At 42.2% G+C, this 12,820-nt stretch overlaps 1 protein-coding gene across 1 annotated transcript in view; it reads left to right on the top strand.

Annotated features, from left to right (window-relative positions):
* Window positions 1-12,820, top strand: part of kcnh2b (potassium voltage-gated channel, subfamily H (eag-related), member 2b) — a 350,621-nt gene that overhangs the window by 328,953 nt on the left and 8,848 nt on the right. The window contains exons 9-19 of the mRNA XM_072378053.1: window positions 46-184; window positions 1,471-1,625; window positions 1,914-2,008; window positions 2,305-2,445; window positions 3,547-3,746; window positions 5,738-5,990; window positions 11,046-11,239; window positions 11,455-11,557; window positions 11,675-11,823; window positions 11,921-12,065; window positions 12,166-12,355. Coding sequence (XP_072234154.1) covers window positions 46-184; window positions 1,471-1,625; window positions 1,914-2,008; window positions 2,305-2,445; window positions 3,547-3,746; window positions 5,738-5,990; window positions 11,046-11,239; window positions 11,455-11,557; window positions 11,675-11,823; window positions 11,921-12,065; window positions 12,166-12,355 — 1,764 coding nt within the window. The remainder of the gene's footprint in view (window positions 1-45; window positions 185-1,470; window positions 1,626-1,913; window positions 2,009-2,304; window positions 2,446-3,546; window positions 3,747-5,737; window positions 5,991-11,045; window positions 11,240-11,454; window positions 11,558-11,674; window positions 11,824-11,920; window positions 12,066-12,165; window positions 12,356-12,820) is intronic.

Here is a 12,820-nt window from a genome sequence, read left to right as displayed (position 1 = left end):
TACAGTATGGATGTCAGTGGGTTTTATCTGCACTTCTTCTCTCAGGACAACATATGTGAACTCTAATGATGAAGTGGTAAGCCACCCAGTGCGTATCGCCGTCCACTATTTCAAAGGCTGGTTCCTCATTGACATGGTGGCTGCTATTCCCTTTGACCTGCTCATCTACCGCAACGGAGAGGAGGTAAAGACATGAAGCAGTAATAGAGGGATGGTAGGTTTACATGGAGGGTAAGAAGTGAGTAACAGAAGAGTGGTAGTGCTGCATTGACATTATGTATGTCTCTGACTGCGCTTTTATCGAATAAAGTGAAGAGAAGATAACAAGCATGGAGATCAAAAGAGAAAGGAGAAGGGACAGTTTTATTTTGTCATTTCAAAGCATCAAAGTAGAAACATGTGCCTTCAGTGACAGCACGTTGTACACAAAACTGTAAGTATGGCCAACTGTAGAGCCAGGCCAGTAAAAATCCCAGCTGTGGTCTCTACAGCATTACAACAGTAGATCTTTACACATTTTCTCCATTCAAACTGTATTAAGTTTGAAAGCACAGCATTATCATGACTGAGTGCTGTGGTCACTACCCAGTGGAAATGTAAAATTCCTGTGGGTTTTCTGTCAGTTCCATTCCATTCCATCCCCTACACTTCACTTCTTGCTCCGAAAACCTTAGACAGCAACGACCAAATGCTGAACCGGAAGTTACACAAGAGTAGATAAGAAACCAGTGGGTGACTTCCCTGAGGCTCCATTCATCTTTCACACACAGTCCACGTTTTAAGTAACTCCTCCTGCCTCCCAAAATTCTACTTTCTTTCAAGTGCTCCACTCAGACTTACATCATGGGGTTTATGTTGAAAATATACAGTACTGGTGATACTTTGGTTCTGTGGATCACTGAATAATTACAGCGAAGGAGACGTATATTGGAGAATTACAGAATGTGGGTGTGTGAAGAAAAGATGGGATATAGCACTCCTGAAGTGTACATTAGTCAGGGAAAACATGATAGTGATCAAGTCACACAAGTTAAAAATGGCAAAGGTGGAAACTCTGAATTTGCCAACATCCACACCAGTGATTCTGTCCAAAAAAAGGCAGCTGAGCAAAGAAAATGGCGATTTTTCCTCAATAGAGAAATGCGATTTACTTTAAAGACACACACACTCTGAGCTGGACCAGGCTCTCTGCCAGTGCAGTAATCAGCTGTTATTTATTTGTTGTATGGACAGAAGGCAGGGGACTGAATACATGTAGGGGGGCGAGGGAGTAGACAGCCCACAGTAATAAATGAGAGTCAAGATTTACTACCTCCTCAACAGTTAATCTCTTTGGAACGATGGGAAAATGTGTGTGTGTGTGTGTGTGTGTCAAAGGATGGCAGCAGGTGTGAGGTATTGGAACAAAGGTTTTTCTTCCTGCCATGCTTTCTAGTACATAATCTGTGTTTCCTCTCCCTCCCACCTCAGACCACCACTCTGATTGGCCTGCTGAAAACTGCTCGTCTCCTGCGATTGGTGCGTGTTGCCAGGAAGTTGGACCGCTACTCAGAGTATGGTGCCGCTGTCCTCTTCCTTCTCATGTGCACCTTCGCCCTCATCGCTCACTGGCTGGCCTGCATCTGGTACAAGTCCATTAGACTGTCTGATGGTGCTGATTAGATCCACTGAAATGAAGTTTGGATAATCCTGTTTATGGCTACATAACCATTGTTTTATTGGCTGTGTTGTTGTAGCAGTTTAAACATGACAAAATAGAAATTAGTGCTGTCAAGGACCATAACAACATAATACTGTGAGTTTAATTAGATCAAAGTGAAGAAACTGATATTTCAGAGATTTCATTTGTATGTGTGATTGTTAGAGTGAAAGATGACATTAAATCACATTGTAGTTCTTGTTATCTTAATCAGGTATGCAATTGGTAATGTAGAGAGGAATGGTTCAATAGGCTGGCTCCACACACTGGGGGACCAGCTGGGAAAACACTTCAATGATTCTGTTCCAGGTAAGCACGATAAAGCAAGATAATAACATCTGCAAACTGCCAGTAAGCTGTACCGCCCGCCGCATTGGTTAGAGACATACATAAAGACATACTAGATCTGTAGTTGATACATTGTAGTTTGTGACGTCTGATTTAAATCTTTGTCTCTTTTTAATCAATCAAAATAAGAGTAATATACAGAGGAGAAGAAGTCCCATGCATTCCATCATTTTAAAAGGAAATTTGGCCCACATGAATGAAAAAAAGAGTTGATTACTCTAGGGAGTGTTTTCCCATGTCATCTCTTTGTGCACCAGGCTCAGGACCTTCAATCAAAGACAAGTATGTCACAGCTCTGTACTTCACCTTCAGCAGTTTGACCAGTGTGGGATTTGGGAACGTGTCGCCCAACACCAACTCTGAGAAGATCTTCTCCATCTGCGTCATGCTCATCGGATGTAAGTGTTGTCCACATTGTCTTCTGAGAGAGTTCACCTGTGTTACTTACAGTGACATCATCAGCTAAGTTTTTTGGCGAGCTACAGAAACAACAGCCCAACCCACTGATGGAGACCTCTGAAGATTTCGACCACACCTTCCTCTCTGCTACACTTCAGCTTTCTGCATGCTTGTCAGATGATTCTATTTTGTTAGCTATCTATAACGACAGCATTTCTTGAATAAAAATGCATTCTGCAGCAACATAATTTACCTTTCAGGTAAAGATGAACTAAAGTGAATCAAATTGAACTGACGGATGGGGAATGTCATGCGAATTAAAACGCACCACTGTGGAATGCACTAACACAGAAGAGAGCTGGATGTGAAACTCACTCACGTGTGGCTGAAAAACTACAAATTTAGAGGCATGTGTGGGAGCTGTAATGGGACGATTGATTGTGAATAATGTTTCATCAAATGCAAAAACATTTTTTGTTTAAATCTTTGTTCAGACACAAGCATGTTAAGTGTATTATTTTCCCATGCTTAAAACTGCCAAAACACATTCAGTGTTAGCAAGTCTTGATAAACTACATCTATTTCCTTTCATTTAAGGATTGAAAAGAAGATTTCAGATGAATCTAAAGCTTCATACATCTTTTGCTCCCTTTACAGTGAGCTGGGACTCAGCTTCACATCCGTCCATTGGCCTTTTTCTATGAAAAATACAATTAATACTGTAGACTAAGATAATCTTTCTTTCCACGGCTTCAAATTTCATCTTTGATCATATATTGAGACTTTAAAACTTTTAGAAAATCCTTAAAGATTAATGTGCAGATAACATGCTGTGATACTTGCTTAGAAGTAGAACTTCATCAGTATTGTAGCACCAGCTGCCTGAGCTCCCTCGGTCTCTCCAGTTCTGCCTTTTCCTTGCCTTCAGCAGGAGGAGACAGTTCAAACATACCACCCACAGGTGTCTGTTTGGAGTGCAAGCTGTAGAAAACAGCCTGCAAAGTGTCTGGCAGGTCGTATCAGTGAATGGGTACGACTGCGTATCTATACTCTCTGCTAATGTTTGACGTGCTTCCTTCCTTCCCTCCTTCCACCTCCAGCCCTGATGTACGCCAGCATCTTCGGGAATGTGTCTGCTATCATCCAGCGGCTCTACTCAGGAACAGCCCGCTACCACACCCAGATGCTGAGAGTCAGGGAGTTCATTCGTTTTCACCAGATCCCCAACCCTCTCAGGCAAAGGCTGGAGGAGTACTTTCAGCATGCCTGGTCATACACCAATGGCATTGACATGAATGCAGTGAGTACTGATCTTCACACATCCAAATCCTGTGTGTAAACTGTTTAATGAAGGAGCATCACACACAAAGAGAACTACTTTCAGCCTGGCATGTCGAAGACTGACAACACAGTCCCTGAAACAGATTATTATCTCTAAATGACTCTTTCAGTTAATCATACTGCACTGAAATGTTTATTTACACACATATTACAGCACACATATGAAATATACTTGCCCCAGTAGAATCTGCTTCAGATCCAAAGAAAATACATTTAGAAACACTTTCACACAGACTGTAACTCAGACAGCCACTGACTCATGCCTGTCAATGGACACCAGGCAGTGTTTTACATGCTCATTTTATAGCGTGGGCCTCTCCCTGAACTCTGAGTCACAGCGTACAGCTTGGTGCTGCTTAAACACACGCACATACTCAGGTAAAGTCCCACTCTCACCCTCTGTTTCTATATATAGCTGTCCAATGATCTCGTCTTCTGTTTTAGATTTTCCAGTCACAACAGGCTAAAATCAGCAGTTCATTAATGTGTGTGAAGTCTTACACGAGCTGCAGACGCTTGCAGAGGTGAATCTCATACAAAACAGCAATCAGTTCTTAGTGTGGTGATACTGACTTTGCCTGCAGAAGCAATGGCAGAGCACAACATGGCTCCTTTATTTGCTCTGTTCAGTGGAAGCAGAGAGAATAAGACATGCATTCAGAGTCTTGAGCTACACTTGAAGTTTGGGCTTATGGCTTCATTTTTTAATTCAGCTTTTTTAGCACTGCTTTAGGATTGAGCAAACTCAATAGATTAGTATTTTATTGTTGTATATTTTACCCTTATAGTTTTGAAGTTGTTCTATACAGTTACTTTTGTCAAAATTAATATAACATGGATTATGTTATTGTTATATTATCATTATACTATTATACTGAGTCACTGTTCCTGTAAGTCCAAAGAAAAAAAAAAAAGTCCTCGTGCTACACTTCTGCACCTGTTTAGTAATGTCCTTACAGCAAACAAGCATGTCATCACACAGCAGCAGGAATGATCTGTGCACTACAGTCTCTGATGGGAAACAGACATGTTTATGTTAATGCATTTAGCAGACGCTTTTATCCAAAGCGACTTACAGGTAGGCAGGTAGGGTTAGGCGGTCTTGCCTAAGGACCCCTACTGGAGGTAGTACCTTTCATGCAGGGGATTTGAACACAGGTCTCCCACATGGAAGGTGGTCATCATACCACTACACTATCCAGTCCGTAGTGTAGACATGTGGTGTTTTTTACAGATCCATGATAACTCTAATGTAAGGATAAAAAGTAAAATCATCTGCAGTGGTGCAGCTGTCCTCAAATGAGTCTGAAGTGTGTGCAGACATTTCTATCAAAAGAAAAGGTTTAAGCTCCAGTCATGTCATGTTGACAGTCAGCAGGTGTGACTGTCACGCGCAAACACAAACTGAGCCATTCTGTAGCATAAAACATCAAGTTCCCATATGTTGGGAAAGTTTTCTGCCTACATATATTTCATTCTTCTTTAAGGGTGCGTTGAACCTGGTCTGCTCCAGCCCAGTTGATCCATGATCAAGCCATTGGCTTAAAACTTCAGAGGGCTCAGGATTCTGTATTGTGATACACATTTAGACAAGAGAGCATACATCTTATATGAGCAGGAAAGGGGTTATACCACAGGTATTCGTGTCATTCCTGGTGTGTAAGGGGCACACAATGCCCTCACTTATACAGTTTAAGTTTGACTGCCACTTTGGTTTCTTGACCTGACAAATCAACCTCTACTAGTGGCACATATTAGTGTTGATGTAACATTTCTCTGTCAGCTCATCCTCTCTTTTCCCACCACCCTCTCTCTTCCCTGCCTCTGCCTTTACTTATCTTGCACTTTCTTTTGTTCTCTGTTTGCGTCTGTCTTCCCTCTCCATGTGTGGTCCCTTCTTCTTTGTTCTGTTTCCTTCCTGTCCTCTGCTGCCCTGCTTCCTCTCCCCAGGTGCTGAAAGGTTTCCCTGAGTGTCTCCAGGCAGATATATGCCTCCATCTGAACCGGACTTTGCTGCAGAACTGTAAAGCTTTTAAAGGCTCCACCAAGGGCTGCCTGAGGGCGTTGGCCATGAAGTTCAAGACCACCCACGCACCCCCAGGTGACACGCTGGTCCATGCCGGGGATGTCCTCACTGCCCTCTACTTCATATCCAGGGGATCCATCGAAATACTGAGAGGAGATGTGGTGGTAGCTATCTTGGGTAAAATAATAATTATCTCAAAATTTCATCCATATGTTTTGGTTTAATTAACTGTTAAGATGATAAATATACAATACTGTCTACTGAGAGACTGTAGCTCAGGAGGAAGAGCGACTCCAGCTTCCCTGGGCCACATGTCAAAGCATCCTTGGACACTGAACCCTACGTTGCCTACATCCATGCATCCATCGGTGTATGAGTGTGTGTGAATGGGTGAATGTTGCATGTAGTGTTAGTAGCGCTTTGAGTGGTCAGCTGGATTAGAAAAGTGCTCTACAAGAACAGTCCATTTACTGTCAAACGTTTGAACACCTGAGAATGCCCAATATCTTTATTGGTACTGTAAATGGGACTTCTACATTATGGAAAACCAGCTTCAAATGAAAGAAAAAACATTTTAAGTTGATTCAGCATTAAAACACATCTTAATTATCAATATAGTAAAAAATCCTCTACATGTGACTCAATAGAAGTAACCGATCACTTAACGTATTTAGAAGTATTATAACTAGTTTATTTTTAACAAAATAGCCATCAGAGTGGGGTTGATTGGTGAGGGATCAGATTTTACCACAATTTGGGCTTAATAATTAGCATTCACTGTTGCAGAATTCGCATTCACTGTTGCAATTCAATTAATCCCAATAAGATCCATCTTCTTCTTCTTCCTGTTTCCTTTCTCCATTTCTTCTCTTCTCCACTAGATTGGCCCAGTTTTAGCTAGCTAAATCTAACCAGACAACAATGGCACAACATGGAGGTAACGGGAGAGCATTTCTCCCCAGTTGGTGCTAACATTCCAGCATACAACAGAGTGTGATTTTCACATGCATCTCTCTGCCTGAGATGCAGAACTTGATCAATTATTAGTATACGAAATAAACACAAGAAACACCAGACTCAGTGAATAATCCCTATAATCCCTATAGACCAGTGAGCAGTGGTGGCCAACATGTCATTGGGGTCATCAGGTGGTAACCTCCTTTCATCAGTGTTTCCTGAGTATTGTATCAGTATTGTAGCACCAGCTGCCTGAGCTCCCTCGGTCTCTCCAGCTCTGCCTTTTCCTTGCCTTCAACAGTTCTTCACTTGCAGTGTTTTTATTAAACAAACATGTTTCGTCTGGTTGGGTCCACAACACCTCCAGGAGGCTAGACAGTGATCACTGGCGTCCCAGAATCATTCCCCTAATGCCAGCCATCACTGCTCCTCACACCACAACAACCATCTTTTCTTCCACAACCACAAGCTACTCCAGCCTCTCACCAACTGCACACCAGTCATAGCGGGTGGGGATACAAACCCTGTTTCGGGTAGGGGTTAGAAATAGAAGAGGTAAAGATAAATAGGAATGGGATTCAAACCCTGGTTCAGGTAGGGGGTAATGAAAGTATAGAGGGTGTCAGAGGTGGAGGCAGGACAAGACACACTAGCAGATTCAGCAGACAAACTCATCTAAACAGTCCTACAGTCACTAAAAATGCCAGCAAAAACAAGGCCATACAGGCCAACTCACCTGAAACTTGCCACACAGAGACAAACGAAACAAACAACAACACACGCTCACGCTCACACTCACTCCTAAGGACAGTTTCAGAGACACCAATTAACCTAACATGCATGTTTTTGGACGGTGGGAGGAAGCCAGAGTACCTGTGGAGAACCCATGCATACAGGGGGAGAACATTCAAACTCCACACAGAAAAGCCCCAAGTGGGAGTTGAACCTGGAACCCTCTAATATACATAATATATCATATATAATGTATTTTATAGTAAAATATATGTATCGTAAAATATATTCGGGAACCATATTTGAAGACGAAGATGTTGTAATGCGGCTCGTTTTTTCAACAGTATGGACACTGAGGCTCTAAAACAGCTGTTTTACGCACACAGTATGTGTGCAGAGGAGGAGACAGTGATTTGAACGACTGTTATTAGCCATTGTCTACTTACCTTTTATGTGCTGTACTTACAGTTTCCTGGTCCTGGCCCTGTTCGCTGGCAATTCTATTAATCTGCAACTGTTAAAACAGGCTGAAAAACATTGTGGTTTGATTTCAGGTGTAGTCTCTCCTTTGCAATGGTCTGTTGGCACATATTGGAGGAATTACAGGAGGGAATATGCTAACTCCTTGCAGAGTTAGAATACAACATTGGTTGCAAGTCAGCTGGCAGCGTCTGTGTTGCACTCAAGAACTTGTTTACACAGGGTTAGCAGTGTGTACTCTGCTAACGGCCCTATTGTGGACTGCTCTCCCCTCATTAACTTTGAGGTACTAGCCTGAAAAAAGAAGAATCATGTGACACTCAATAGGGTTATATGTCACTGTAAAGAATCGGATTAATGGCTAAATTACAATAACTGAGTTATTCAATTCATGTCTACACTTTAGTCTGACTAAAAATTGGACCGGATCGGGTTACTCGCCATTGGATTAAGATCCCGAGATAACTCGGGTTGATAGTCGCACTAAACGTGCTTGTAGATGGTGAATCACGTGGTGAATTGGACTTTGTGTTCTGCGCATGCTCAAGATTTTTTCCCGGGGGTCGTGACCTGGAAGTCGAAGGAGACAATATTACTGTTGTTGTCGCCACCGTCAGAAACAAACAAACAACGCGATGGAGAATGCGTCGTTGTGCATCGTGTTTGTGCCATAACCAGCTCATCACAGATGTAGAGGGTCGCAGCTTCATCTTGGTCTGCGTTCGCCATCTTTCTCGAATGCCTGAGTTTTGTTGTTGTTGTTGGTGGTGAACAAGAAGTGGCTCTATTAGCGATAGTTGAAATGGATATAGCGCCACCTATAGACATATATACTACTGAGGTAAAATGGAAATACAAATTTGAATACTTTATATAGGTTCTTTAAATAAAGACCTGAACACACCTGAACGTTTTCTGGGTTCTTTTCGTTCTATCTATGTTTGTCAGTCATGTCTGACGTTTGACAAACAAACCTCATGAAAATAGCTTGACAAATGAGGGATTTATGATCACTTTTATTGTGTAGAAACACCATTCCTCCGTAGATGTAATGTACTGTAGGAGCAAGTGGCACTGTACCAAGATGGCCGCCCTGGAGGCACGCCCCTCTGGTGAGCTGCAGCAGTCAATGCGGCGTCTTTACGGTGCCACCTATCGTACCGGGGTATGACATGCTTTGTGTCAGTGATTCAATTCATTCACCGTCATATATCCAAGGATAATTACCCTCAGATAAGGAGCATAACCCAACTGTAGCTATAATCCAGTTAATCTCATCATGTATGCATTTTTGGTAATAGATATTAGGAGTTCAATTAAATTCAATTCAGTTTAATTTATATTGCACCAAATCACAACAATTTTCATCTCAGAGCACTTAAAAGATACAGTCCAATTCAAGCCAGTTAATTAGATTAAGTTATAAACAATTTAGATTTCACTCAGCAAAGAATAATTTTTTTCATTGTAGCATAAAATGTTAATGACAGTTCTCCATATTTATTTTTTATTTTCTTAAGGCCTGTCCAGAGTTTACACTTGTTAGAAAAATTATGCAGTTATACTATGAGAAAAGCTGAAAGAATAAAGGTTCATGTGATGGGGGGAGGCTTTCTCCTATCTTTTGGTTCTCATAACACTGTGTAGCAAGCAAAATTGCCTGAACTCGTTTTCCCATTACATTGAATGGATAGTAATGTCCTTTTCCCATAACATTGTGTGACCAGCAAACATAAACTATATAAATAGCAATAGTACCATTTTGCTAGTGAGACAACTCTGAGCCAGCGTCCTGACAGGTTGTGCGGACTTGTCTCTTTCTTGCAAGAAATAAATGTTTTGTGTTAATCGTATCCAGCAACTCTGAGCCAAATTTTGAGAGAATTTTTCGGACATCTTGGTCCTTCGAGCCGGATCCTAATATCCTTTCCACCACCCAGGATCGGCGGTGAAACCGTGCACGGGGAGCCCAGGACTCCTACGTAAAGTCCTTTCAGCGGAGTTACTGAAAGGGGCTGGCTGCCACTGGCCTGAGGCAAGGTGACAGGATCTTTATTTTTGAATCAGTGGCCAGACTTGCTGGATACATACACCATCTCTCCGTAAAAATAGTCTGAGTTGATCTGAATTGGTAATGCCATCTACTGGTGGCAAGATACTGAATAACATTTGGATTAGAGTGTCAAGATAAGAAGTCTTCTATTATTCCCACAGTGGGGAAATTCACAGTGTTTCAGCACAAAGGACGGTAAGATAGAAAAGATTGGCATATACATAATTTTATGGTTGTAAATGTGCAGAGATTGTGTTGTATTGGTTATAAATAAAAAAATAGTATAGCATATACAGTATTGAAGGAGTCAGTAGATATACAAATGGAATAAGTATGTATTGATATTTACAATATATTTACAGTGTCCCACTGATTGTACATGGAGATATTGCACTTGATAGGGATGAAATTGCACATTGTCCTGTTTTTACCATGTAAGCTGTACATGTAGCCTGTGCTCTACTAAGAACAGTGCTGTTTCTAACATCAGCAGGGAGGAATGAACTGCGATTCCACTCCTTCGGACGTTTTGGATGTTTCAGTCTGCTGCTGAAGGAGCTGCCCAGTGCTGTGATGGTGTCCTGTAAGGGATGGGACAGGACAAATACACTTAATGCAGTATAAATTTGGAGGGTGAACTTTGTTAAAAAAGAAAAAAACTTATTCTCCATATGCATCCAGATTTATTGATTGACGTTTTGGCCCTTAGGCTTAGGGCCTTCCTCAAGATCAGTATTCTTATGAGGATAACCTTGTGACACTTAAATGTCACGGACCCACCCAATCATTCTGTGGAACATTTTAACCTATATCCTTATCCTGTAGGTTTTCTTAATCACGTAGTTCAGTCTCTGGGTGCTTGCAAAACTGAGACGGAATATCATGAGCTTAATAGGTGAAGCAGATGTTTTTTTCCCAGTTTAACTTGGAAGGCTTCCTTCACTTATTTGTCAAACCCTCTGTTGACAATACTGTCCTCAACAGATTTCCTTAATTTTCTATCTTTCCAGGTAAGAATGACATCTTTGGTGAGCCAATCAATCTATATACCCGTCCCGGCAAATCCAATGCTGATGTGAGAGCACTAACTTACTGCGACCTCCATAAAATCCTAAGAGAAGATGTTCTTGAAGTGCTGGACATGTATCCTGAGTTTGCAGATAACTTTTGGAACAACCTGGAAATCACCTTCAATCTCAGAGATGTGAGTTTACAACCTCATCCTAAAACACGCCATTACAGAATCACATAGAGTTACACAGATTTCCATCTTGAATCATTCAGAACCATGAATGACTGCTGTGCTCCCTACTGATCTTAAGCAACGTCCCTCCCTCTTGTTTTGAATGCTAACATGGTCCATGTCCCCCCAAAGTTATTCCCTTATTAAAAAATATTTAATGCTGATGTTCATTTCAGACCAACATGATCCCAGGCTCTCCCAGCAGTGATGACTCCACCTGTGGGGGGTTCAACAAGTTACGAAGAAGGAAGTTATCATTTCGAAGACGGACAGAACAAGGTAACTCGCCTTCCGTTTTGCTCACCTTTTTGTAAGGAGAGAAATCAGTTCTGATCCAGTCTGATCCAGCTAAACTGACCAGTCTTCTTTAATCTGGCCTTGCACACTTCTGTCCAGATGATGCAGATGCTGGGGAAAATAAAAAGTCCCAGAAATCCTTGAGGCGAAGACAGCGGGAGAATAACCAGAAACAGAAGAAGGAGGCGTCTCAGAGTCAGTGGGGGACACATCGAAGCTCGGTGTCTTCACACTCCAGTGGGGATGAGGTATTACTCTTCATCACCAGCATGCTTTGTGTTTTTTGGTTGTTCTACACCAGGCAGAGTAACAACTGAACTCAATGTCTTGGGTCTATACTAACAGGGAGGGGAGTCAGTTGTAACTGGCCTCGCTCCACCACTTGCACTGCTGGAGACACCGAAGGCTCAAGCTCCACCCTTGAACTTCAGTGAAAACATCGAGGGTGATGGAGACCCCAAGACTGGGAACACCTGCAATGCCCTGTCCGGTAAAAGAAGAAGCTTCCTGATATCCTGTAGAAATGCTAAAATAATCCCTGTCCAGTGTTACTGACTCTCACACATTACCCCCTTCCACCCCTCATTCAGGTGCATTCTCAGGAGTGTCCAACATTTTTAGTTTCTGGGGAGAGAGCCGAGGGGGTGGTCAGTACCAGGAGGTCCCCAGCTGTAGCCTAGCCTCCCACCCGCCCCTCAACATGCCGTTGCACAGCCTCAGTCAACTACAACGAAATCAGCTGGACTCACGTCTGGACCTGCTTCAGAAGCAGCTCAACAGGTACCATCTGGAGTGTCTGTGTGTGTGTTTGCTCTGGTTTGTGGTTGTCTCTGAGTGAGTCTGGGAGCAACTGGTCTCTGGTGATTTGTTTTGTATCTAACTGTTGGGAAAAGAAGCTGGATGGAGTCATCTGCGAGCTTGAGACCGTTTCTTTGACCTGGTTGTCTCTGAATGATGCCTCCTATCGCCACTGTAGTGGAAAGAAGAGAGTTTCTTTCTGTTCCTGTAGCAATTAGCTGGATGATGTTCCTTTGTCAGGTTCTTTTTATCAGCTCAAGCTTGGAGAGTAGGCCTGCAAATACAGTTAAATGCTCCCATATATATGTATTATTCATTCTGCTTGATAGGATGTGTAAGCTAGCTGAAAGTGTGGGTCATGGGAATTAGTGGTGTGTGAGGAGTCTTCACCAAAGTAATGTAAATATCTGCATGTCTGAAAAAATCTCTACTGGACCTCAAAAAGTT

This window comes from Leuresthes tenuis, unplaced genomic scaffold, assembly GCF_036924035.1.
Source record: "Leuresthes tenuis unplaced genomic scaffold, fLeuTen1.0.hap1 SCAF_24, whole genome shotgun sequence".
Taxonomy (NCBI): Eukaryota; Metazoa; Chordata; class Actinopteri; order Atheriniformes; family Atherinopsidae; genus Leuresthes; species Leuresthes tenuis.
This window is presented reverse-complemented; position numbering and strand designations above follow the sequence as displayed.